This window comes from Microtus oregoni, unplaced genomic scaffold (genome assembly GCF_018167655.1).
Source record: "Microtus oregoni isolate MIOR12 unplaced genomic scaffold, Mior012 000008F_ref0000371, whole genome shotgun sequence".
NCBI classification, from domain to species: Eukaryota; Metazoa; Chordata; class Mammalia; order Rodentia; family Cricetidae; genus Microtus; species Microtus oregoni.
Window position 1 is genome coordinate 46,303,843 of NW_024543067.1, and position 24,501 is coordinate 46,328,343.

Sequence of the window (24,501 nt, forward strand, 5' to 3'; positions counted from 1 at the left end):
GTACATTGTGTTTTCTTTAAAATTTTTGACTGTGAAGGAGCTAAGTGCAGAGAGATATTTCATTATATGGGCTGCCAATTGGAACCCAAATGAATATCATAAGGGTATTATGACTTCAGAATTTGGGTCTAAGGATATGATGCTTTGGAAAGGAGTTTCTTCTTTTGTTTTCACAGAGGATGAGACCCTGTGGATTTCTTCTATCCCAATTTGGTATGATAGACCACGACCTCCCGAAAAGTTGCTGTGAACACCCTCAAAAATTTACTTCACTCAACTGCCAACTGAGATAAACCTGGCACACAGGTTACACCCTAAATGATCTGATTAACAGCACCCCCATTCAGCAGGAAGCAGTTTGGAGAGAAAAAACTGTGCCCATGTTCCCAAAATATTGTTTATAAATGTTCTTTTACATTTAAAGGGGAAATGATATAAGTATGAATAATTTGCATTGGTATGGATTTTAAGGTCAATTTTGTTATATGTATATGTATTTCTGATCTTGATTAAGGTATTGTGATTGTGTAGTTCATTTTTAAAATGTAATGTATAATTAGGAAATATAGGTTGTTGATGGATAATCATAAATAATAGTCAAGTTTATAGTCATGTTACTTAGATTTTCTAGATATATAGAGATATATTTCAGATAGGCATTCTTCATATCTCTCAAAGGCTGCAGAATATGGCATTTAAAATATTTTAATAACTTAGGACTTTTCATGACAATGAGACATGTCTGCTCCTGGAGGCACCAATCTACTTTGAGAGGAAGATGGACATTGAAGAGGCTCCTTAATGGAGTTTGATAGCCATTTGGGCAAGAAACTGCTCTTGCCTGGACTGATGTATAAACTGGACACAAACAACCCGCAGAGAGAGGACTGCTGAACTTGCCTAAAAGTGAGATGGTCTTTCGGGGTTCCTGACTCATAAAAGAGTCTGCGAGACATTCTACAGGACACAGCAGATAGTGAATGACTGTCTTTGGAATTTCCTGCTTGATGAAAATGTCTGCTGGATACTATGGGCCTGAAGGCTGAAGATGGATGCCCCAACGGTACAAAAGAACTTTGGGTGACTGTCCAGGCAGCGAGATCTTCCCTGGTAAGACACCTCGTGGTATTACAAGGATATTAGAAATGGGTTAGATCGATATGTAAGAGCTAGCCAATAAGAGGCTGGAACTAATGGGTCAGGCAGTGTTTAAAAGAATACAGTTTCCATGTAATTATTTCGGGTATAAAGCTAGCCGTGTGGGCAGGTGGGTGGCGGGACACAGCCCCGCCGCTCCTATTACAACACACATCCTTTTCCTTTTGGGTGTGGAATTCTTCACTGAGTCGCATGTGTCAGGATGCCTTCTTCTGAGGGCCAAATAACTCTCCATTCTGGGTCAGTAGTTGGTTCATTTACTCATCTATTGATGGGCACTTGGGTTGTGTCCATCTTCTGGCTGCTGCAGATGTTGTTTTATTATAAGTACCCATGAACAATCAGTTTGGATCCCTGTTTTCAGTCCTTTCGGGTGTATATCCAAAGTAGAATCGCCAGGTCCTGCAGAAATTCTATATTTAGCCTTTTGAGGAACCACCCCATGGTTTCCACAGTGACAAAACACCTTTGTCTTCCCAACAGCAGGTAGATGGTGTCTTGCCCATCTACCTTGTCCTTCCCCCATGTCTTTGTCAGCACTTGCCTTTTTTATTACCCAATGTGTATAAAGTGATACTAGGTCACTACTGATTCTTCTTTGGATTTATGTTTCATTATTTGATAATAGATATCCTAACAGGTGAAAAGTATTACCTCTCTGTGATTTCCATGTGTTTCCTTAGTGATGAGGATGCGGAGGCCACCATGGAGGCAGCAGTGCTTTAAGCCTATGTGCTTCCCATGTGCCCGAGAACCTTCTCCATCTCCACTACTGAGAGTGCAGACTTTCAGACAGCACAAGAAGGGGACAGTAATTAGCACCCCTTTCCCCCATGTCAGTTTTGAATATGTCTGAGTGTGCCGTGATCCTAAGAGAATAAAGTATTTTCCATATTGCTTTGTATCTAGAGGAGATTCTGGGCCAAGGTAGGCACGTGGGTCTGTGTGTGGATTCTATGCGCAGGAGTGTTGTGGGCGGGGTTCTGGGAAACAGGAACTCACACCTCTTGCATCCCTTTCTTTATATTCTTTCTCACCCCATGCCTACTTCACACATGCTGCCATCTTTTACCCAGGAGTCACAGCCACACAGAGACAAAATATTCAAGTGAAAGCAAGGCCTACAATCCTCATGTTTAGGGACACTATACCAGCTTTGAAAGAGACAAGGCAGAGGGGATAGGAGGTATTTCATTTTTTAAATGACATATATGTATGTATCTCTGTGTGGGTATGTATAGGTATAAATGAAGGGGAGAAGAGGGCATCAGATCCACTGGAACTGGAGATACAGGAGCTTGTGAGCCATCTAACATAGGTACTTAGAATTGAACTTGGGTCCTCTGTAAGAACAGAATGTGCTCTTAACCACTGAGCCATCTCCCATCTCCCTCATCCACAATAGAAGACATTCTTATGCTGGACGGTGGTGGCACACACTTTTAATCCCAGCACTCGGGAGACAGAGGCAGAGGCAGAGGCAGAGGAATGTGGATCTCTGTGAGTTCAAGGCCAGCCTGGTCTACAAGAGCTAGCTCCAGGACAGGCTCCAAAGCTACAGAGAACCCTGTCTCTAAAAACAAAAAGCAAACAAACAAACAAAAATCTTATGACCCTTATGACTACGTGTGATGTTTTTTGATCATTTTGAATCATCTGGCATTACTAATAGTCCTACATATCTTACATACTTTGTGCTTAATGATAACTTACTGTTTTGATTGTCTTTGTGTCTGTGTGTGTCTGTGTGTATGAGTTTGACCTTTCCCTGTCGGTCTCCACTATCAGAACTCTTCTACACTCTACCTGTCTTTGCTGACCTCATTTCTGCCCACATATTCTGTACTCTCTCTCTAGGTAGTTCACTGTACTTGTGTGGAAGACTGTCTTTGTTCAAGCCCAAGTACCCCTCCAAAATTTTGGAACATCGGGAAAGCGCCTTGGAAACACACTATGATGTCAACTATATTAGCCACCACCTGTCCAAACCCATGTCTGAGCCAATCACCCAGGACCTAGAAGTCCCCTTTCTCCACATCACTCTGGCTGCTGCACTGCCCATTCTCACCATGGCTCTCTCTACATTTCGGCATTGCTGTAGCCCTACCCCCACCCTCGTGGCCTCCTGCCTAACTGGCTGCATCCCTTAGGAAGTGGTCCTTACTCTAAGCTTGTTTCCCTCCAACACACCTCTCACACAGAAATTAGAATATCATTTTAACATTCCTAATAACCCAAATACTGCTTTTTAAAACCTGATCGTGTTACTACTGAGTAGCACACAAACTTCAGAATGAACCTTTTCCCCAGCACAAAGATTTTGTGTAAGAGCCATTCAAGGTTGGTGCAGGATGACTTAAAGGCTAGGCTGGGATATATGTGAATCTGTTGCAAACACAAAAACAACAAACAAAACCAGCAAGAAACAGTGGTTTATGTTCTGACCTCTACCCGCCTCTCTCCCAGTAGCCTCCTTTCCACCATACTCCTGTCCCCTCACCTCATCCTCCAAGCCACCCCTTGCTGAACTGATTTTAGATCCTACATTCATTCCTGCAATGCTGACTTGCCCCTAACCTGAAAGCTACAGCTCCCCGTGTGTATAAACTCCCATTTTCTCACTCTGTGAATCTACTCATCTTTCTTCCTCAGTTAGACAACACTTCCTCCCAAATCGCCTGAATACTACCATAGTAAACCTTAAAGGCCTTTGTCCCAGATCCAGATCAAGCCACATTACAGTGAACTCTCTGTTCATTAGGTGTAAGAATTGTATATCTGCCCGTTGTTTCCCCAACACACAATAGGCTCTAAGAGAAATTTCTATAATGGATTCAGTATAAGTCAAAGGAAGGATACAGCCATACCATCAGATGCACAATGTGGCTTTTTAAATCAGAAATCGAGAAGATGGGGAATTAGCATGTTAACATCATTTCCAGAGGATAAAAAATTCATTAGGATTAAAATCCACCTTACCAAATTTAAACATTAAACCAATGTTTCTGAAGTCTGCAGCAGAATTTCACTTAATAGAGTCACACTGTAAGGAAGACTAGAAGAGGTCTTGCTTAGTGACTTGTTGGGAGAGTGCTTATTAGGAGAGGATTAGGGATGGTCTTGGTGTGAGTCACTGGCCACTATGTGTTTGTATTGTGTCTAAACAAAAAGAAGAAGGAGAAGGAGAAGGAGAAGGAGAAGGAGAAGAAGAAGAAGAAGAAGAAGAAGAAGAAGAAGAAGAAGAAGAAGAAGAAGAAGAAGAAGAAAGGAGGACAGGAAGCTTCAGGTGGGTTCAGTGAATTGCCAAACAGATCACACCTAGAAACACCTGCTATGGCAATAGCTTCTTCAAAGTTGATCACTATCATTTGACACATGTTTGGAAGATGATAATTAGAATGACTAGAGAAAGCTGTGAACGGTACGCAGCGTGGCAGTCATAGGGAAGAACTGAGAACATGGTGGGGGACATCATCTTTTAGAAAGTCTATCAGAGTATGTCGCTTGTGTACTGAAAACTAAAAGGCAGAAGCAGTGGGTTTCATCAGGACTGCATTCAACTGCAAGTAAAAGAACCCTCATTGCCATTAGTAAGTCTATTTGATTGTTTTTATTTAATAAAGCTAAAGCGGCAAGCTATATGGTTAGCCACAGAGATTCTTTCCTTGCTATTCTTGAGAGTGTGGCTGCTCTTCCTGTGGGCAGTGTGGCTGCTGGGATTCCAAGCGATGTCATGAAGGGAAATAATAATCATCAGAAAGCTAGAGTCATCTAACAGCAGCCCCTGAAGCCTCATTCAGTCATCTTGTGCTTGAATTCTATTGGTCTGATTGCATTACAAACCCATAGAAGATAATGGTAGGCAAAAGAATATTTATCTACCCTTACAGTCAGCTACAAGAGTATCTGGGAGGTGTTTTAAATGGGCACACTGCTGCCCTGTAAAAATTTAAGAGCATCATTTGTAGAGAAAGAATAGACTAGATACTGAGAAGGCATCAAAGTGCCTGCTAAAACAATAAAGTATCTCCTCACAGAGTTTATCAACTGTGAAAAGGGGTTTAACATCAGTTATTTTCACTGTACCTCCTACAATACAATATCTGGTATTCTTTCCAGGCAGAGATAGTCATGCCCTCACTGACTAGAGCATGCAGGGTATGAGTCAGACTTGGACATCTGCCTGTAACGATCCTCTGCAGAGACGATGATAGGCAGCTAGAACAGGGCCAGCACTCAAGAAGGCAGGGTCTGGCAACTGGAACACTCTAGAATGGCTGGGTAGGAATTGGGAACCATTATTCAAATTGGTTCATTGCCTTAGAAATCAGACAGGAAAGTGAAATGCCATGGTGTCTCAGAATTCCCAGAGTCCCTAAAACAGCTCTGAGATTTGATGGTTAAAATGTTTGATTCTGGACAAGGTTTTCAGAGTATGAAAGCAATAAAGAAAGATGACAAGGCATTTAAATCCTCCAGTCAAAGAGTCTTCAGGGAGAAGGAAGAAAACATAAAAATAAACTGTGAATTTTTTATTTATTTTATGTATTAGCAAAGTGATCTATGGATGTGCATGCATGCCTTGACTGTTGCATTAAGGAAAGAGCCATTTGCTGGTTGGTTTTTGTCAACTTGACCCAAATGCAGATGTATCTAAGAAGGGAGACTCTCGTTTGATAAATTGCCTCTACCAGATGGGCCTATCAGCAAATCTATGGTACATTTTCTTGATTAATGATTGATTTGGAATCGGTTCAGGGTGGACATGTGATCTTATGGTGAACATTTCTTTCCAGGCTGGGCAAGCCATGAGGAGCAAGATGGCAAGCAGCATTCCTACATGGTCTCTGCTTTAGTTACTGCCTCTAGGTTCTTGTCTTGAGTCCTTGCCTTGGCTTCTGCTGCTGATGGACGGTAACCTCTAAGCCGAATAAACACTTTACTCCCCAATTTGCTTCTGGATATGGTACTTTATCATAGCAATAGAAATCAAACCAAGACAGACAATGTCCGTTTTGTGTCTGAGCCAAGATGCACCTTTGCTACCCAGGAAGCTAACCGTACTTCCTAGGAGAATGCTTAGGGGGAGGGGGAAGGAGAGTGAGAGAAGGTTTAAGGAGGCAGAAAGGAAGCCCTCTTTGTCCTTCTCTTCTCCATCTGAACATATCTGTACAATCCCTTTGTTCCTGTTTTTGATTTAGCCCTCCTGGTCCCTGCCTGTGCATACTTACTCAGATGGTGAGCACTGGTTCTGTACCACAACCCCCGCATGGACCTGTCTGTTTGCCCGGGAAGAACTGGTTTCTCTTCTTCAGTAATTCTAGTGTGAAACAATGAATTCTGCAAAGATAGTTACATAGTTGCCCTTAACACATGACTTATTATTGATAATAGACAGAATCTATAACTAAAGATAATGATCAGAATGATTAGAGAGACGAATGGACACAACATGGCTTGGCAGTCACTGGAAGGAACTGTGTGGGATGCCATATTCAATGTCCAAAAAGTATGGCTATAAAATGCACTGGTCAAAGTCAGAAAGATGCCCTTAGGAATGGTACACTTTGGAGTCAGGCCTTGGCTTACACAGTGAAAATAAACGAACACGGGATGAGTAAGATTGAAATAACACTTCCCTGAAAGCTAGAGCTATTATATGACTGTTAGAATACCCAGAGCACATCAAGGCCTCTTTTCTTCCTTTTCCTTTTCCCTCTCTTTTCCTTCTGTCTGCAACACAGTATCACTTGCTAAGGATGCTTGGAACATAAGGCACCCTGTGCCCTCCTGGAGCTCACAGCCTGCAGAAAAGTTGCACGTAATTGGGGAACTACACCAACATGCTATGGATGTTAAAAAAATGAAACTGAGTACAAGTGGAGTGAGTTCAAGAGTAGGGGAGCCACAGATGAAGAACAAGGCCCTGCAAAGAGGCGCTTCGGTGCCAAGTGGGTCTGGAGTTACAGAAAACATTCTGAAGTAGTCAAGGGCAGGTGGGGACTTGAGCACAAGCAGAGCTCAGCCTTCACGTGAGCCTAAGGGAGAGAACCACAGAAAACTCCTGCGTGTCTGTGAATGGGAACTGTAATTGTTAGTGATGAGAGAGATAGGTACACTGAGGCTAATCCCTTAGGACTTTCCTGCCTTGTCAAGGTACCCGGGCTCCACCCTGATTGGATTTGGAGCAAGGTGTCATCACAGCCCCAGATATACTGGGAGAAGAGTATTTTAAGAAGCACATGGCATAGCCATACTGGGGATGTGGTTTGGTGGAAACATGTTGCCAAGCATGTGTAAGACTCTGGGTTAAGCTACCAGCACCACTGAGAAAAACAAAAAGTTATAGAAGAATCACAAATGAGCAATTAAAGTCTGGGCAATGGAAGGTTATATAAAAAAAAATAAGAGAAATACTAACATATTCAGAATCATGAAAAGTCAATGGGGAGAGAACCACGCTTTCAAATATCTAAGAATTACCCATATAATAGAAAAATCATATCAGTTCTTCAGGTGGTAGAGTAAGGTGACCATAATGCTATTGGGTGTTTAATAGGTACCAGCTAGTATATAGGCATTTTTTTCAGTATCAACTTACTTATTTAATCCTCTGGACAGTGCTACAAGGAAATTCTATAATTATTTCATTTTATTGAATATGAAATTGAGTCACACCGAAGATGACTCAAGAGCTGGGCAATGTAGCTCAGTGGTAGAGTCCTTTCCAAGTGTGCACTGGCCCTGGTTCATGCTCCAGGACCACAACGAAGCAGTGCACAAGCCCTAGTTCATCCTTCAGGACCACAAGGAAGCCAAAAACAGAGGTTTATTCAAATGCCTTGATTCTCAAAATAAGAGGTGGCTAAGCTAGCGTTGGCTCCAAGCCAAGGACAAGTAAACTATAACTATATTCTAGAGTGGGGTAATGTATGGAGCCCCCGGAAGGTAGAGCCTCCCTCTACCACATCTCTTTCTTCCCATCATCTCTGAAACCCAACAGTTAAACCAGTAGATGATCAGAAGGAAATTTCTCCGTTCACATTATTGGTAACAGACGCTGGGAACCCCCAGCAGCTGTGTTGAAGAGGTGTCAGAGCTCAAAGGGAAGGGTTGAATAAATCATATTAGAAGTCCCCCTGGGCTTGAGCTTGTTGTGATTCTAGGGTTGTCTGACACAGCAGGGTGAATTCTTTGGGGCACCAGATGGCTGTGTGGGTTACCCAGTGACTAAACTTGGCTCCAATCTGCACAGTAGTTTCATAACCCATGTGCCTCTCAGATCTGCTGACTCCATCAGAAAGCAAGAAGCTTTCGTTCCTGCATGGCCGGCAAGGACTGACCCGGCGTGGAAAGCAGCGGCAACACCACAGTCATCTAACACACAGACCTTTGGAGCTTCGTGGCTGCTGTGGAGGTGCTAGGCATGAGTCTTCCTTGAGCACAGGAAGAAGGCGGTGGTATAAGGTGACTGATACCTCTGGAAGAGAGGCAATGTCTGGGGGAAAGATTGGTGTCCCATCCTTGCCTTTGAGGAAGGAGTTTCTTCCATGGCTCACTGCTGGTTAACACTCTGCCAATTCCATCTTAAATATTCTTGACCTTCACTCCAAGGCTTCCTGAATTTTTCTTGCAAGAAGCCTTAGAGATGGATCAATTAGGAGTTATTACAATTCTTCATTCCTTCTGCCTGCCATGCTTTAACTGGTTAATCTTTGCCTGGCCCCCTAAGAATGTTCTACAAGTAAATAAATACATGTCTGGATTGACAGATGATGTCTTACACATGATACAGTATGCAGTTTGCATGTGCCTGCACATCACTTCCGAGAGCTCACTGTGTTCACCCATCTGTGACCGTTTATATCCCTAGCCTCCAGTAGACAGAAACCACTTGTGAGTATTTTTCTCCTAACACCACTACCTATCAATAACTATACTCAAGAAGACTATTTGCAGAATTGTGGAATACAGAGCTTGGAATGAAACGTTAAAATCCTTTGATCCGACCGCTTTATTTTAAGGTGCAAACGGCAAAGTCCATCTAGGTGTGTGTCTAACCCAGGAGTGCAGAGCATTTTCCAGTGACTTTCTGGGTATGTTTTTTTAGCCCTGCTCCAAATGAAAACAGCTTGGGAGAATTTTAAAACTGTCACTGTTGAGTGAGATCACGAGGAGATTCTGACCTACCCAGTCTGTGACAGGGTCTGATGCCAGCGTTTGTGTAATGCTTTCTGGGTTGTTCAGTGGTTTGCAATGACTAGCTTAGAGTAGGAGTGTGTTGAAAACAGACACAGGCTGAGGACCTATCGGAGCACCTATCTGTTAAAGGCTCTTATGGCTTCTAAGATGGGTTTAGGAGAAGAATTGCTCTAGGTTACTGGACTTGGAAGAATTGCAGACCTAGGAAAAGTTTTGTCCTATGAGAAAAACTGCAAATAATCTTCACTACCGTGGAAGACGGGTGTGCAGGCAGAAGCAGCCCTTCCAATGTATTCGGGCTGTACTGTGGCTCCTAGGGTGATCATAGAAGCATGGCCTCCTCTGAACATGCAGAGCTGAAAAATTCAATGAGACAGACTAAGAGACAACAGATATACAGAACCATGCAAGATGATGTCCCAAATAGTGTACAGCAGTAAAAGAGAATGAATAACTGTCTTCAGTTAATGAAGCATGTGGATTGTTTTTGAAACCTAAATTAGAGAAGGTTGACCAAGTGACAAGTAAGTTCTCAAAGGGAGGCAAATGTATGTAGCACGAATTCTAATTGGTATTAATAATAAAAACCCAGAGTCAGATATAGGGGTTAATACTGAAGATCAGAGAAGAAAAGTGGCCAGTCACTTAGAGTTCTTATCTCTACCAATGCTCAGACCAAAGGGGCAATCCTGTCCTCAGACTGCACTGCTCCTCAGGCTGCACTGAGCTCCTGTCTCCTCCCACCTTATATTCCTCTCTCCACCCAGCCATACCACTCCTGTCTCCACCTCCCTACTGCTGGGATTAAAGGCATAGGTGTTGAAATAGGAGCGGCGGGGCTGCATCCCCAGCACCCCGGCAGCCTGGCTAGCTTTTGCCCCGAAATAACAACACACAAATTGTATTCATTTAAACACTGCTTGGCCCTTTAGCTCTAGCCCTTACTGGCTAATTCTGATATCCGGATCAACCCATCTCTAATAATCTGTGAGCATTGGTCTTACCGGGAAGATTCTAGCCTATGTCCATCCTGGGTCGGAGCTTCATAGCGTGTGTCTGCCCGGGAGCGGGGTATGGTGTCTCTCTGAGGCGTCTGCTCCCGAGAGGAGAGCTGTGGAGTCTGAGCTCACTTCCTCTTCCTCCCAGCGTTCTGTTCTGTTTACTCCTCCCACCTATCTTCTAACCAATGAGGGCCAAGCAGTTTCTTTTTATTTAACCAATGACCTTCCTCCATCACATAGGATCTCAAGTGCTGGGATCACCTTTGTGTGAGCTATATTTCTCTTTTCAACAGAGTCAATCTCATGTAGCTCAAGGTGGCCTTGAACTCAAAGAGATCCCTCTGTTTCTGTCTCCATCTCCTGAGTCCTGGGATTAGTGGTGTGTGCCACCACTCCTTGGCCTCCAGTGGCTTAGTTCTGCACTCTGATCTTTAGTCAAACTTTATTTGTTAAACCACAGACAAAATATTACTACAGATGCGCATCCCACACAGAAACCAAGGAACCAGACCAGTCGCCCAGGGCAAGTTCTTCCCTGGCTTATCACAAGTTTTCTCTCTTTACCATCTTTGGCCCTATTGTTGCTGTGCAGAAATTGGGGCACAAAGGAGGGAGTCTGGCTATGCTGGGGGGCAATGGAGTTAAGAGTCACCAGATATTCAATAACAAAAACGAGGAGTCACATGACTATTTGACCCTCATTTGCTTCCAGATTCATCATGCGGCATATAATAGAAAACACATCAGATCTCCAGGAACACCTTCTTGGTAAGAGCAACAGGAATCAAAGGCAGTGTCTCTGATCTGCAAGAACACGGAGCTGTGATGTACAGAACCTCTGCCAATGCTTGCCCCAACACGGACTGAGAACTGGTGTTGTGGAATATTAGTGGAAGATGTGTTACATTTGTTTATGCTGTGGAACATTGGTTTAATGATGCAAACATGTGTTGCATTCTTTCATATTGCATTTGTTTAGCTCTGTGAAGCGGTGTTACTTTGCCTGTTTAAAACACCGGATTAGTCCAATAAAGAGCTGAATGGCCAATAGCAAGGCAGGAGAAAGGACAGGTGGGGTTGGCAGGCAGAGAGAATAAGTAGGGGGAGAAATCTGGGAAAAGAGAAGATTGAAGAGCAAGGAAAGAAGGAGAGGAGGATGTTGGGGGCTAGCCACCCAGTCACCCAGCCAGACATAGAATAAGAATGAAAGAAAAGATATACAGAAATAGGAAAAGGTTAAAAACCCAAACACAAAAGCTAGACAGCATAATTTTAAGTTAAGAAAAGCTAGCTAGAAATAAGCCAATCTAAGGTGGGTCATCCAAGTATGTATAAGTAATAATAAGCCTCTGCATGTGATTTATTTGGGAGCTGGGTGGGGTGGCAGGTCCCCAAAAGAGCAAAGAAGAAACAGTCAAGGAGTAAAACAACAAACAAACAAAAAACAACTACAGGGTTAGTTTCTTGTCAGGCTGTCATCATTAGCACAGGAGGCCTTACACTGCATTGAATCTTCACACTTGCTGCAAGATCTCTGCTTTGTGACCAGACCTCACCTGATTTGTTCCCTGTGCAGTCCTAGCCCCTTCAGCACAACATGAACCATACTACTCTCCATACACACTCCTTAGCCATTGAACCAGTGGACCAGCCATAAAAGTGTTTTGGACTGAGGTTAGAGTTTGGTGCCACTTCTAAGAATAGGCAAGTGAAGCCCAAACAAACTGGTCTTTTGAACACTCTTTTATTAATGCAAAGGCTAATGTTCTCACTGAAGCTAAAAATAAAAAGAGATGAGGGAAAACCAAACTTAGTAACCTAAGATGTTTTGGGTAGCAAGAGTGAAGAATATGTTTTCCAATATTTGACTCTTAGCTTGACAGTCTCTCTTGCAATCCTCTCTTCTCAGCAATGAAAATTAGAGTCTTTGTTGGTTTGTTTTGCAGTTTGCAAATGTCTTACAGAGCTCCTCTGGCAGGGCTTCTGCTTTTCCTCTCGCAAATAAACAAAAGGCCAAACCTGTAATATGACTTACATAAGGGGTATTCTGTGATTGCCTGCCATGATTTCAGGAGAGTCAAGAAAGGGAGTGAGCAAAAGGAACAAGGCAAGCATAGATGTAGAGGGAAAGATAAAGGCTGGAAGAAGGCAAGATAAGCTGGGTATGAAAAACCAGTGTCAGAGACACTAAACATATGAAGACAATGCAGTGAACAACATCCCAGACAATCCCCCCTGAGGACAGGGAACTTACCACATTTCATCTGCCCTCCTTCCCCAATGCTCTGCTCCATGGTCTGGGCTCTAGTGGGCGGGGCACACCGACTCTCCCCTCCTTCTAGACAAGCCTGCAGGAAGCAGAGCAACCCTGCCAGCTTGACCTAGATCTGCCAACTGATCAATTACCACTCCCATGAAAGAGAAGGGGGGATGAAAGGAAGAAGGAAAAGAGGAAGCATCTAGAGTGGGGAGTTGGAAGAGAGAGAGAGGCCAGCAGGAGAGGATGGGAGGGAGCGTGGCTGAATTCACACATGGCAGGGACAGTAGGAGCAGACTTACTCCTGAGGGCAGCATAAGTAAATACACAAGGGAAGAAAATGCGAAGTTTTCAGAGACAACTGATCAAAGTCAGTAAAAGCAGAAGGAATCTTTCTTTTTCCCAGATTTTGTTGATTTGGACTAGAGTAGTGCTCCTTGTCCCCACTGAAACTCTTACCTCTAGCTCCTCTCTTTCGCCAAAATTCTTCCCCTCTGCTCTTCACACTGCAGGATCACAAACCCATGCCAAGCCTCCTTTTCCATACAGATGGGGGTATGATCCCTGCATTTCATCGAGAGACCCCTCTCCTCCCCAGCCTGCGCCCCCCCCCCCCCCGGCTGCAGTGCAGAAGCCCCAGCAGACTGGAAGAGAGTCCAGGGAGACTCATAAGACGGTGTCTGCCCAACCTGCAGCCACCAGCTACCTTATGTTTGCATGTTTCAATTTTTATGTTTAATTTGTTTTTATTGAATTTCAAATGACTATAGACATAAAGTAAACATGTAACAAGCCAATAGAGCAGAAAGGAAGAAAACCGCATAAATACAACCAGTCTCAGCATGGAGTTCCACTTAGCACCACATGTTTGGAGTGTTACAAGCATTAATGAGTCCTTACAACACCCAGGGGAGTCGCTCCCCGGCCTGTCAGGCAGGTGGGGAGACAGGCTCTTGGAGGGAAATATTTATTTTCCCTATAGAAAACACAAGGAAAAAAATGAGCCCAGAGATGATCAGGTTTCCAACTGAGCTTGACTCAAGTCACTAGAGCTTTCTTGACACCTAGAGGCCGTCCCTTGGGATATTTGAAGTGTGTAGGATCTCTGATGTCCCTACCAATAAAGCAAACTTAGCATTTGAGCCTGTGAGCAGGAAGCCAAGAACTCCCAATAACAATAACAACATAAAGATTGGCAAAGAGCCAAATCCTGGGTCTGCCAGTCTTGTCCAGAGGGCGTCTTTACCATGAGAGGACATCAAGAATGTTACAGATCTTTCTAGCACGTGCTTCCTGTGTGTGACAGAATCACATGAACAGGATGGACACACAAAGTCTGCGGCTTCTTGGAATTGTGTATGCTCACTTCAGCCCAAAGGATAACCTGGTTTATCTGGTTTATCCATGACACTTAACTAAAGAAAGCCTTGCTCATTAGCCACTAGTTCGGCTGAACTGTGTGTGCATGCAAAGAAATTTCAGGGAATTGCTAGTAGGAAACCAGGATTCGAGCACCCTCCCTTCCCGGGAACCTAGAAAGGTATTTTAAAGTTACTTTCTTGGACCTCATCGTCAATACCTGTGTTGAAGGGGAGGCTTCCTAAGAAAGAAGATAAACCAGGTCTACATCGCAGTAAATAAAAATACTTCTTGTATTTCTATCTGACTTTAAAAGAAAAAAAAATATATCACCAGCAGAACCAGGTTGCACTTGGTAACTCTGGTAACTACGGCTGCGGGTTCCAAGAACAGCCTTCATCAGCAGGGCCTGATGCTGCTGCCTGGCGCTGCTTGGCTACCTGACAGCCTTGAGCAAATGTTCTGAGGCCCAGCACTGTGGTAGTGCAGTCTCCAGCAGGAAGGGTGGAAAGGAACTCTCTAGGAACATTAGACCATGATGAACCCTAAGTAGGCAGCCCCAAGCATGGCAGACATGCTTCCCTTTTAGGGGTTCCCCTTCTCATCTCTATCCTCCCAAATAGCCACACCAGGCCCTAGATCCCTTCATCTCAAGTTGATACTGCATGTGGTCAGTGAGTGCTGTTTGGTTTCATCTACCTCCTTCCTGTCTCAGACTGGACCCAGCTTGACTGCCTAGGCCTTCGCATGTTTGCATGTTTACTGCGAGTGAACAGCAGGAAGTTAGATGATCTGCCCAGCTCCAGGGTGCCCACCCATGGCCTCAGCTCTGGGCCAAGGACAGTGTGAAGTGAGCCTCTTTTCCTCCCATCTCCGTATTTTCAATAAGCAGGTACCTTGATGTGGGATCTGAGAGGTGGAGAATTAGGAGGGTTGGAAAGGAGACTAACCCAGCTAAAGGAAAGGTGCTGAGAGGAGCCATGATCCCTGGGAGAAGGGATGGCTGGTTGTTAGAAAGAGGAAGCTGCAGCGTACCCAGCCATTTGTGCTCAGAACCTCTGCTGGCAGAAGGTGGACAGTGGTTGGAAAGGGCAGTGCCTCAGCCTGCTTCCTCTCATCTCAAGAGAGAGCTTCCTCTAGTTAACCAGCCCCGGTAGCAGACCCCTCACCCCTTGGAGCTAACCAACGCCCCCACCCCCAGCCTCCCAGTCCTGTCACACTAAATCAGTTTGAATCCCCTAAACCTTGTACCTCCCTAAATCAGATCACTGTTGCTCATGGGTTGGGGGGAAGGAATGAACCAGGGAGGGGGGGTCCATAACCTGTCACTAGAGCCACACACCTTTCCAAGAGGCAAGAAACCCAGAAGTAGCAGTCGTGGGAAGAGTCAGCTTAAAACAAAAACAGAGGAGAAGAAAAAAAAATTGCCTCAGAATGCATGCCGCATTCTAAGTAGTCCCGCCGGGTCAATGCAATAGGGGTGGATTATTGCAGGCAAGACCTGGGCTGCCTCAGTAATTCTGCAAGTTTGATAAGAGATAGCTAGCAGCCTTTGCTTCCTTCCCTGAAAGTAAAACAGACATCACCTTTGCCATGTCCCACTGGCATGTGGCATGGGGTCTCTAGGGGTCACACTGCCTTAAAATTGGCCAGCCCTGTTCGATTATGACACATGGCAGCCTATTTAGAACTCCCTGGATGCAGTCAGCACAAATAAAGCTATCATTTTCCTTGGGAAATTTAGAATTTGGGAGAAGGAGACCGGATCCAAGATATCTCAGTCCCCACGCTCAGCCCCCAAGATGGGAACAAGACTACAAAAAAAAAAAAAAAAAAAAAAAAAAAAAAAATCAGACTTCACCTGAGGAAAAAGGTTTTTTTCTACTCCTCTATTCAGAGGTATATGTGAAGTATGAGCAAATATTAAGCTTCTCTGTATTTATTTCTAATGAAAAGTTATGCTAATTTATATGTAAATTCGCTTTGGCCCTGGGGCTCCTGGCATATGGCCAATGGGGTTGCTGATGGTGGGGTTTTGGCAGTTGTCTCCAGGTTGACGTAATAAACAGGACAGAGGCTCTCAGGTCAGATGGCAGTTTCCAAAGGCATGGGTCACCCTCTCCCATCCTCTGAAACCTTACTCAATGCCTTGCCTGCTTAGTTTCCATTTCTGCTGTCAAAAAGCAAGGAGCAATTTCCAGAGGGGGACCTGGGCTTGAACTCAATTCCCCTATTGCCAATGTTAGGGCTATAGACTCAGTTTGTGAAATCCTAAGTGCCTGAAATTAGCAGAGTATATGTATAGACACACACACAGACACACACACAGACACACACACAGATACACACACACACACACACACCAATCCTGCTCCATATTACGTAAGAGGAGTCAACCAAGGATGCCTCCAGACTCCTTATTCTTCTACACCCCCAATGCCTAAAGGACAGGATGTAGACCTCAGAGGCTGAGTCTCTAGGGTTAGGCGAGACAGGCGGTCCCATGGTTATTCCTGTGTGGTCCTCTGCCCCGTACCTTCTTGTTAGAGACTAATTCCTCTTTTCTCCTTCCCCTTCCTCCCTAAGCCACAGCCAGGATGTACAGGCATTTGCATTTGATTCCTTCCAGCCTGGTCTCTCTGTCCTCAAAGGAGGTCTGCAGAGGACAGGGTCCGTCACCCAGAAGGGATCAGAAGGACTAGCTCCTAGGACTCAGCGAGATCATGACAAGTCTGTAATACACTGGAAACAGAGGAAGCAGTTGTGGGACTCCCATCCCTTTTCACTCCGCCAGTCAGAACTTTCCTCTGGGAACGCAACTGCATAAGGAAGGAGAGGCTTACCTCCCCCTCCTCCCTGCCTCAGGCGCCAAGCCTCTTGGAGAGCCTTGCAGGACCAAGACTGTCAAAGTTTCTGCCTGTCTCAATCTCTGAGTTCCAACATCTTAAATATTAAAGGGGCAACCTAGAACCCCCACCCCACCCCCAAAAGATGGGGGAAGGCAAACTGGTGAGCAGTTAATTCCACGGCCAGGATTAACGGGAGGATTGACACAGTGGTGGGGACCACACAGTGCAGCAAATGGACTCAAGGTGGAAGCAGATTCCCAAATGCACCTGAAATGAGCAGAACCAACAGCGAAGAGCCCTGGGCAGAGAGCAAGCCAGCCTCAGCAACTGCAGCCTGGCTCCTCCGCCAATAAGTAGACCGAAAATTAGCATTCGCCTCTTAGTGCCTCTGTCCTTTCAACTTGGAGAGGCTTTCCTGAATTTCAGAGCCCACCGCAGCTTGCCGCTGTGGTGCACACTCCTTTATCTGCTTAAGACGTCCACCCCCACCCAGCCCCGCCACAAACACACCCCCAAACAGATTCAAAACTAACAGTTGTTCAGGCTCCTGCGAAAGCATTTATTCCACCACCCCCCCCCCCGCCACGCCGAAGCCAAACCGCTGGCCAGCACCTTGCAGGAGGTACCCGATTATTTCCAGCCTGCGTCTCCCCGTTTGCTCCTCTTGGAAGCTTTACAAGTTCACTGGCCAATATTTAAAGTTTTGTTCTGTAATTTATCCCTAGTCGCATAAGCAGCACATTCGCAACCCGGCTGCCCTCCCCATCTGCGAGGATCCCTTTGCATACATGTGTGCGGGGCTGTGTAAGTGTGAAGGATGTGCATGAAGCCAGGGAGCCAGCGCACAGCTACGGACCCAAGGGGAGCAACCGAGACACGTTTTACTTATGCACATATAGTCCCCCATTCCGGTAGCAGCCAGAATCAAATCAATATTCTCACAGCCTGGTCGGGAGAATGAAGTCCCAGCCATGCTGGTTAAAACGCTCCCGCTTCCACCTGCAAACCGCGCAGTGGAGCCGACCCCCAAGAGCCTGCAAATGCTTGCAGCACCGGGTACCATTCCCGGGGATGCTGTAGGCATATCAAAAGCCGGTCTTACCTTGGAAGAGGCACAGAGCCGCCAGCCCCGTGAAGATTGCCCACGAGATAGAATTGTGCATTTTTGCCTGGATGGTTTTCATAATTTTTTTCTTCTTTTTCTTCTTTTTTGTCAGGATCGCTTTTCCCCCCTCTCTCTCTTTCTTTCCTTTTTTCCTCTTGATAGATTGTGTTGCTCTCAAGCTCTTCCGAGGAGATTTAAATCCACTGTTTTGCTGAAGGACACAACAAGGAAGCCGAGGGCGTGAGAGAGTCTGACTTCTCCGTAATTATCTCCACTCATACTCTGGCACTGAGGCGCATTGTACAATCTGGCCCTGGACAGCCCTCCTACAAGCTGCAATCATTGGTTCTAATCCAAGGATTGACAGAGCTACAACACGCGCGCGCAGGCACACACACACACACACACACACACACACACACACACTCAGGAATCATTTGCTGGGCAAATCAAGCTGATTAAAGAGACAGGAGCCTGGAGAGATGGAATGATAAATGCCACTTTGCCCCTTGTATATTGCTTTCATTTTTTAAACTGACAGTCAGCAGAGCCCTGAGCATCCAAAAATCCCTTTGCTCTGGTGGTCTTTGGCCCCCCGAACTTAGAAACACTTTGCACTGGAGAAATCCCATAGTCAACTTGGCTTGCAGAAAATTTTAAAGGGGCATTTTCATGCTCTGTGAAATTTGCAAGAATGAGTCAAATTCTATTTGTTGTTCCTATTTTGCCTGCAAGGGAAGTTATTCAGTGACAGATTTCTCCTCCCTATTTCTTCAACCTTTCTGTGTAGTCACTTTGAAAATAATAAATAACTTTTTGTTTTCTTCTCCTGTCCCTCTGCCTTCTGAAAACCTGCATCACTCCTATTTTTCAGTCACTTTAGTTTCTAAAATCACCAATGTGGATGCCACCCCATGCCATGTGATAAAGTGTCCAGAATTTGAGAAGCCAGCCCACTGTTTACAGAACTGTCTGAAAGAGAGCCAGGCTCTTGCTACATGGCCTCAATCAACATTCACTACAAAGCATGCTGTCTGTATTTTAGCCTCCAATTAGACAGACTTAAGTTAGATGCACCGAAGGACCGTCAAATTGCTCATTGGTGTGTTGCTATTAAATATCCTCAGATGGCTGTATCTCTTTGATGATCTCTCAGCAAGAAAACCAACCAAACAAATAAATAGACACAATTTTTTTCAGAGTTCTAATTCTGAGAAGTAGGAAGCTCGGTTTTGACTTCTTCCCCTTAAGGAAACAAGTGATGCACTCTGAACAAAAGGAAAAGCTGAGCCCTTCATGGATGCTCACCAGTTCATTTCAGCACATGTTTCAGATTGTCCTCCAGCCCAGTCCTGTCAGTTATGCCTTCTTGCGGTTCCCATAGAATTGCTAATGCATATTCTCGTTCTGCCATAGAGCGCTCGGTGCCTCTTCATATTTACGGTCACAAAGGTGAAATGAAGATGATACTGAGGCTCACTCTTCTTGCTCAGTGGGTGACTATGTGAGCACCAGCAGAGGAGGTGGGTGGTCCATGGCCCTGAGCATGGGGGCCCAGAGCATCTTTCTTGCTCCCCACAGACCCAGGTCAAAGACAGGTCCCTTTAGTTCCCCAAGCCTTGGCCTTTGGCCTGCAAAACCAGAGAGGTGGAGATCACTTCCAAAGGCTCTTGCTGTTGTATTTAAAGGTGTTCTCTTTCTCTTCTTCTGCCTTTATGTTTTTTTAATTGTTTTTATTGAGCTATGTATTTTTCTCGACTCCCTTCCTTCCTCCCCTTCTCTTCATCCTCTCCCATGCTACCCATGCTCCCAGTTTACTAAGGAGATCTTCTCTCTCTCTCTCTCTCTCTCTCTCTCTCTCTCTCTCTCCCCTCTCTCTCTCTCTCTCTTTTACTTCCCATGTAGATTAGACCTGTGTGTGTCTGTCTTAGAGTCCTCTTGGTTATCTAGGTTCTCTGGGATTGTGAATTGTAGGCTGGTTTTTCTTTACTTTATGTCTAAAAGCCACTTATGAGTGAGTACATATTTTATTTGTCTTTCTGGGTCTGGGTTACCTCACTCAATATGATGTTTTCTAGATCCATCCATTTGCCCGCAAATTTCATCAGTAGCCCTCCTTTATACAGATGATAAATGGGCTGAGAAAGAAATCAGAGAACCATCACCCTTCACAATAGCCACAAATAACATAAAATATCTTGGAGTAGCTTTAACCAAACAAGTGGAAGACCTGTATGACAAGAACTTTAAATCTCTGAAGAAAGAAGTTGAAGAAGACACCTTGAAAGATCTCCCACCCTTTTGAGTAGGTAGAATTAACATAGTAAAAACGGCAATCTTACCAAAAGCAATCTACAGATTCAACACAATGCCCATCAAAATCCCAGCAAAATTCTTCACAGATTGACTTTACGTTCTAATACACATGTTCATCCAAATGCCCTTAATGCCAGGAGCTTTCCAGGACAAAAATCTTATCTTGGGGTCTTTTGTCCAAGGCTCAGCATCGTGACGTGTGTGATTAAATGCTCCAGGGCAGCGGGGACAGCAGGTGACAAGAGTACAGAATGGTTGAAGGGAGGTTTCCTTCTACCCCCACTCCACTTCCTTCTAGGCTGATGACAAAGAGTAGAGTCACCACCGATAGTCTTCAGCGACTGGAGAGGGAGCGACATCAACATCTAGGGATGTCCGCAGTGGAAATGCACAGATCCGCACTCACCTGATTTTTCCTGTGCTCCCACACAGGCAGGCAGAGTAAGAATGAAGCCATCACAGCCAGTGTTCGTCGAGCCTCTGTTATGTGCTGGGTGTAACCATATGCCGTCTTCTCTTTCGTTTTCTCGTTAAACCCTCGTGGCCTGTCAACAGTGCCTCATTATTATTACTCTGCCCATTTTATAGATGAGGATGTCGAGGTCCAGAAAACACTTGCCCACAGCTACGCAACTCTTAACAAATAGAGTCAGGATTTGAATTTAATAATTTTGTGGGTTAGATCAACTTCTAGGCTAAGTTCTGTGAGGGATGCAAAGGGGTATTAGAGACTTTTTCTGCTGTTTTAAAAACAGTGAAAGTATGAATTAATCCATGCGAAACAACGACTATATCAGGACAGAGAATATATAAAACACCATATACTGTTTTAAGTCTTAATCAAATTGCCAGTGGTTGGCCCCGTAATTGATTCTATCAGCCGGCACCTGGCAAGTGACCGTTCTCCAGGATAGCTTTCTGGCATTCTTTGGAGAGCCTGAGAGTCAGGATCTGCCTTGAGGGGGACACAGAAAGAGTGGCTCCATAGCGCAGGGAAAACTGCTGTCCGCAGGTGACATCATGTTAAAAGTTAGCATTGGAGGTGAGAAAGAACCTGCCCGAGATCTGCCCTCACACCCTGCTGTGATGCAATAAATTATTTTAATGAATTATTTTTAAAATTTTATTTTACATTCCAACCACAGTTCTCCCTCCCCGCTCCTGCCTCGCTTCACCTCCCCCCACCCCCACCCATTCACTCCTCCAATGGGTAAGGGCACCCATGGGAAGTCAACAAAGTCTGGCACATTAAGTTGGGGCGGTACCACACCCCTCCCCCCTGCACTAAGGCTGAGCATGGCATCCCACCTTAGGGAATGGGCACAGTGATTTTTTTTAATAACCTGAAATAAAATTAAAGCTTGGCCTATACCTGATCCTAGGCGATACTTTTCTGAGAACAGGTGGGTGGTATAACTGTCAGATAACACAGAGAAGGCAAGCTGAACACACATCCATTGTCATCCATACAGCTCTTTTTTCCTTATTTTTAAAAGAGCTTCATACATGAGAACTGTATTCCATTATTTCCACGCTGTCCTCTCTCCCTTAAAACTCCTGCATTATCACATGCCCACCATTCCCTCTTAAATTCATCCCTTCTTTATTATTATAGTTCATATATATGCATACGTAATTATACTTATTATTGGTACATACATAATATATAAGTACATACATATATATTTATATCTGGGTCCAGTTGCTCATCTGTATGTGCTTAGTTTTGACCATTTAGATTGGATTACCTATTAGGGGTTCATCCTTAGGAAAGGCGAGCTATTTATTATTATTGTCTGTAGTTCTTCTAGGGTGAGGCACTATGAGATTAGAGACAATGCATGAACTGGTGTTTTCATTGTTCTGGTCTCATTTAGGTGGCCATGTTGCTAAGAATTTATTGATGCAGCTCCCTGTCATGTGTAGAAAACACTGTATCAGTGCAGGCATCTGGATTTTATGACTCTTACAGTCTTTCCGCCTGCCTTTCCGCAGTGTTCCTTAAGCCTTAGGTGTGGGGGTTGTGTCGCAGGTATATCAGTTGGGGTTGGGCACTCCATAATCAGATGTTCCCTGCATTTTAACCAGTTGTGGATTTCTAGGGTGGTTTCCATCTGCTGCCAACGGTTCTTTAAGTGAAGGGTGAGAGTTACACTTCTCTGTGGCTATCACGGCTGCGTTTTGAAAGCAGGTGGGCATTAGAACCGTTTAGGAGAGCGGCGATTGTCCGTGCACAGGGCCTCGGGTTGTGTCTCTCTAGGTCCACATCCCAGCTCTGCCCCAGAGACTGTGGGACTCCTTTGGAGATATCCCAACTCCACATCTGCTGTCTACAACAAGAGTAATTACTCCTTCATCCAGCCATAGCCACATCTCACAGCCACCGAGTCATTTCCATTTATTTTGCTATTTTAACAAAATTGAGACTGATGTGGTCTAGCACATATCAGTGGAGGAAGCAATCAGGGCCTGGGAATTGAGTCTCCCTGAGATAGTAGCTTCAGAATGGGGCTACCCTTTCCCTGAGTCAAAATGTATTCCTAAGGGAGTCCCAGTCCAGCTAGGTGGGAAATACTTGCTGCCAAACCCCAGTGTCCAAAACGTGTTCTCTCTTTCTGACCATGAATCTACCCCATCCAGTGACTTTCACATTTGGGGAAAGCACACAGATAACCTCACTCAGAAAGGGCACCTTTTCTTTTCCTTTGTTTGGAGGAGTGCCACCCCCACACCCCGGGTCACCAGCAGACAGAATCCCAAGGTCAATCAGTGGCTCGTTTTTGTGGTTATCATTGGCAGGGAGGATCCTGGTTTACTTTAGGGAGAATTTTTATCCCACCAGCCTCAGAATTCACTGAGAGGGGTCATGTGGATAGAATCTGCAACCCTCCTCCCCATTCTCCCTCCATTTGCATCTCAGATCTATCAGGACGTCCGGCCTCAAACAGTGAGCCACCCGACCCTGTCATTTAAGGGGTGGCCTGTGCCTGTGTTAGGGATTTCCTGTGAAGAGAAGCGAGGCACGGTCTGATGAACCTCTGATTGGGGGACATTGTGATTGGAAGGGGACTCTTGGAAGTCTCAGTTCCTTACTGCACAATCAGACTTCCTGTCTGTGTAGGAGCCTCGAGCGCTCCTCATCAGGGCTGCAGGATGCACGTTGAACCTTGGGGTCACCACATTTTTTTTTTATCATGCATCGTTTGTGCTCCATGCCATGAGCCAGCTCTCCTATAGAGGAAGATGGACGAGTGGCCCAAAGCCAAAAATCGGTGCCAAGAAAGGGACGTTACATTTTAGGCAGGACGGTGCTCTCATCCACCTGCAATCCTTTAAAGTTAAGGGAACTTTACTATGGGGAAGATTTTTGCTGTTCACAGATAACGAAGAAGGAAGGGGCCTAGGGTACCAAGAAGTGGAAACAGATTAGGTCTTTAACTTCCAAGGAGAGGGCAGCCAGCACTGTGCTCCTTAAACCTTTCATCATCGGGTAGCTTAAGATTCCGCCCAGTGTGTGATGAGCTACGACAAATAGGGACTGATTCTCTGCAAACTGCCCCCACGCACACCTGTCACCTTAGGCCACGGAAGACAATAAGTCCAGGAAGGTCACTGTGAGACCCGGCTGCCCTGCTGTCCAAATTGCAGCTGAACCCTGAGAGCGGCCTCCAGCCCAGGAGAGAGGTGAACAATAGCCCACGAGTGGTGGACCAGCCCCGAGCCCTGGATTGGGAAACCACACAGAGGAGGAGGAGAGGAAGGTGTGCAGTCTGTGAGGGAGGCAGGAAGGAGTGTGCAGGCGGTGTTTTTATTTCTCTCAGCCATTATGGAAAGAACGGCAGGAGCTTAAATCTAAAGAGCTGCGCAGAAATAATGTTGAGGACTTAACAAAAGCTGCGGCTCTGCTCTGCTGTCCACCTGCTGTGGCCTGCCTCTGCCTCGGCTCTGGGCAGTGGGTGATCTTACATTCTCAGATGCTTGCATGAGCCCCGCTGTGGGGAGCAGGAGCCAGCCTGCCCTCTGCATGCCTCAGGGGAGCCTGGTGCAGCTGACTGGTGACTGCACTTCAGGGAAGGCAAGGAAGGCTATGACAGAAAGCAGGCAGTCTCTTGCCTACTCCAAGGACTGTCCTGGAAAGTGGCAGGGGGCATGGCCACTTTAGATCAGGCCATCATATGAGGTCTCTGTAAAGCCGAGAGAATGCGTTTAGGGCCATATCACACCTGAATGATGGTAGCTCTGCTTTGAGAATTT

At 45.3% G+C, this 24,501-nt stretch overlaps 1 protein-coding gene across 1 annotated transcript in view; it reads right to left on the reverse strand.

Moving 5' to 3' along the window:
* Nucleotides 1-18,233, reverse strand: part of Ntm (neurotrimin) — a 978,430-nt gene extending 960,197 nt beyond the window's left edge. The window contains exon 1 of the mRNA XM_041657209.1: nucleotides 17,929-18,233. Coding sequence (XP_041513143.1) covers nucleotides 17,929-18,010 — 82 coding nt within the window. The 5' untranslated portion in view covers nucleotides 18,011-18,233. The remainder of the gene's footprint in view (nucleotides 1-17,928) is intronic.
* Between the last annotated feature and the right edge of the window lie 6,268 nt (nucleotides 18,234-24,501).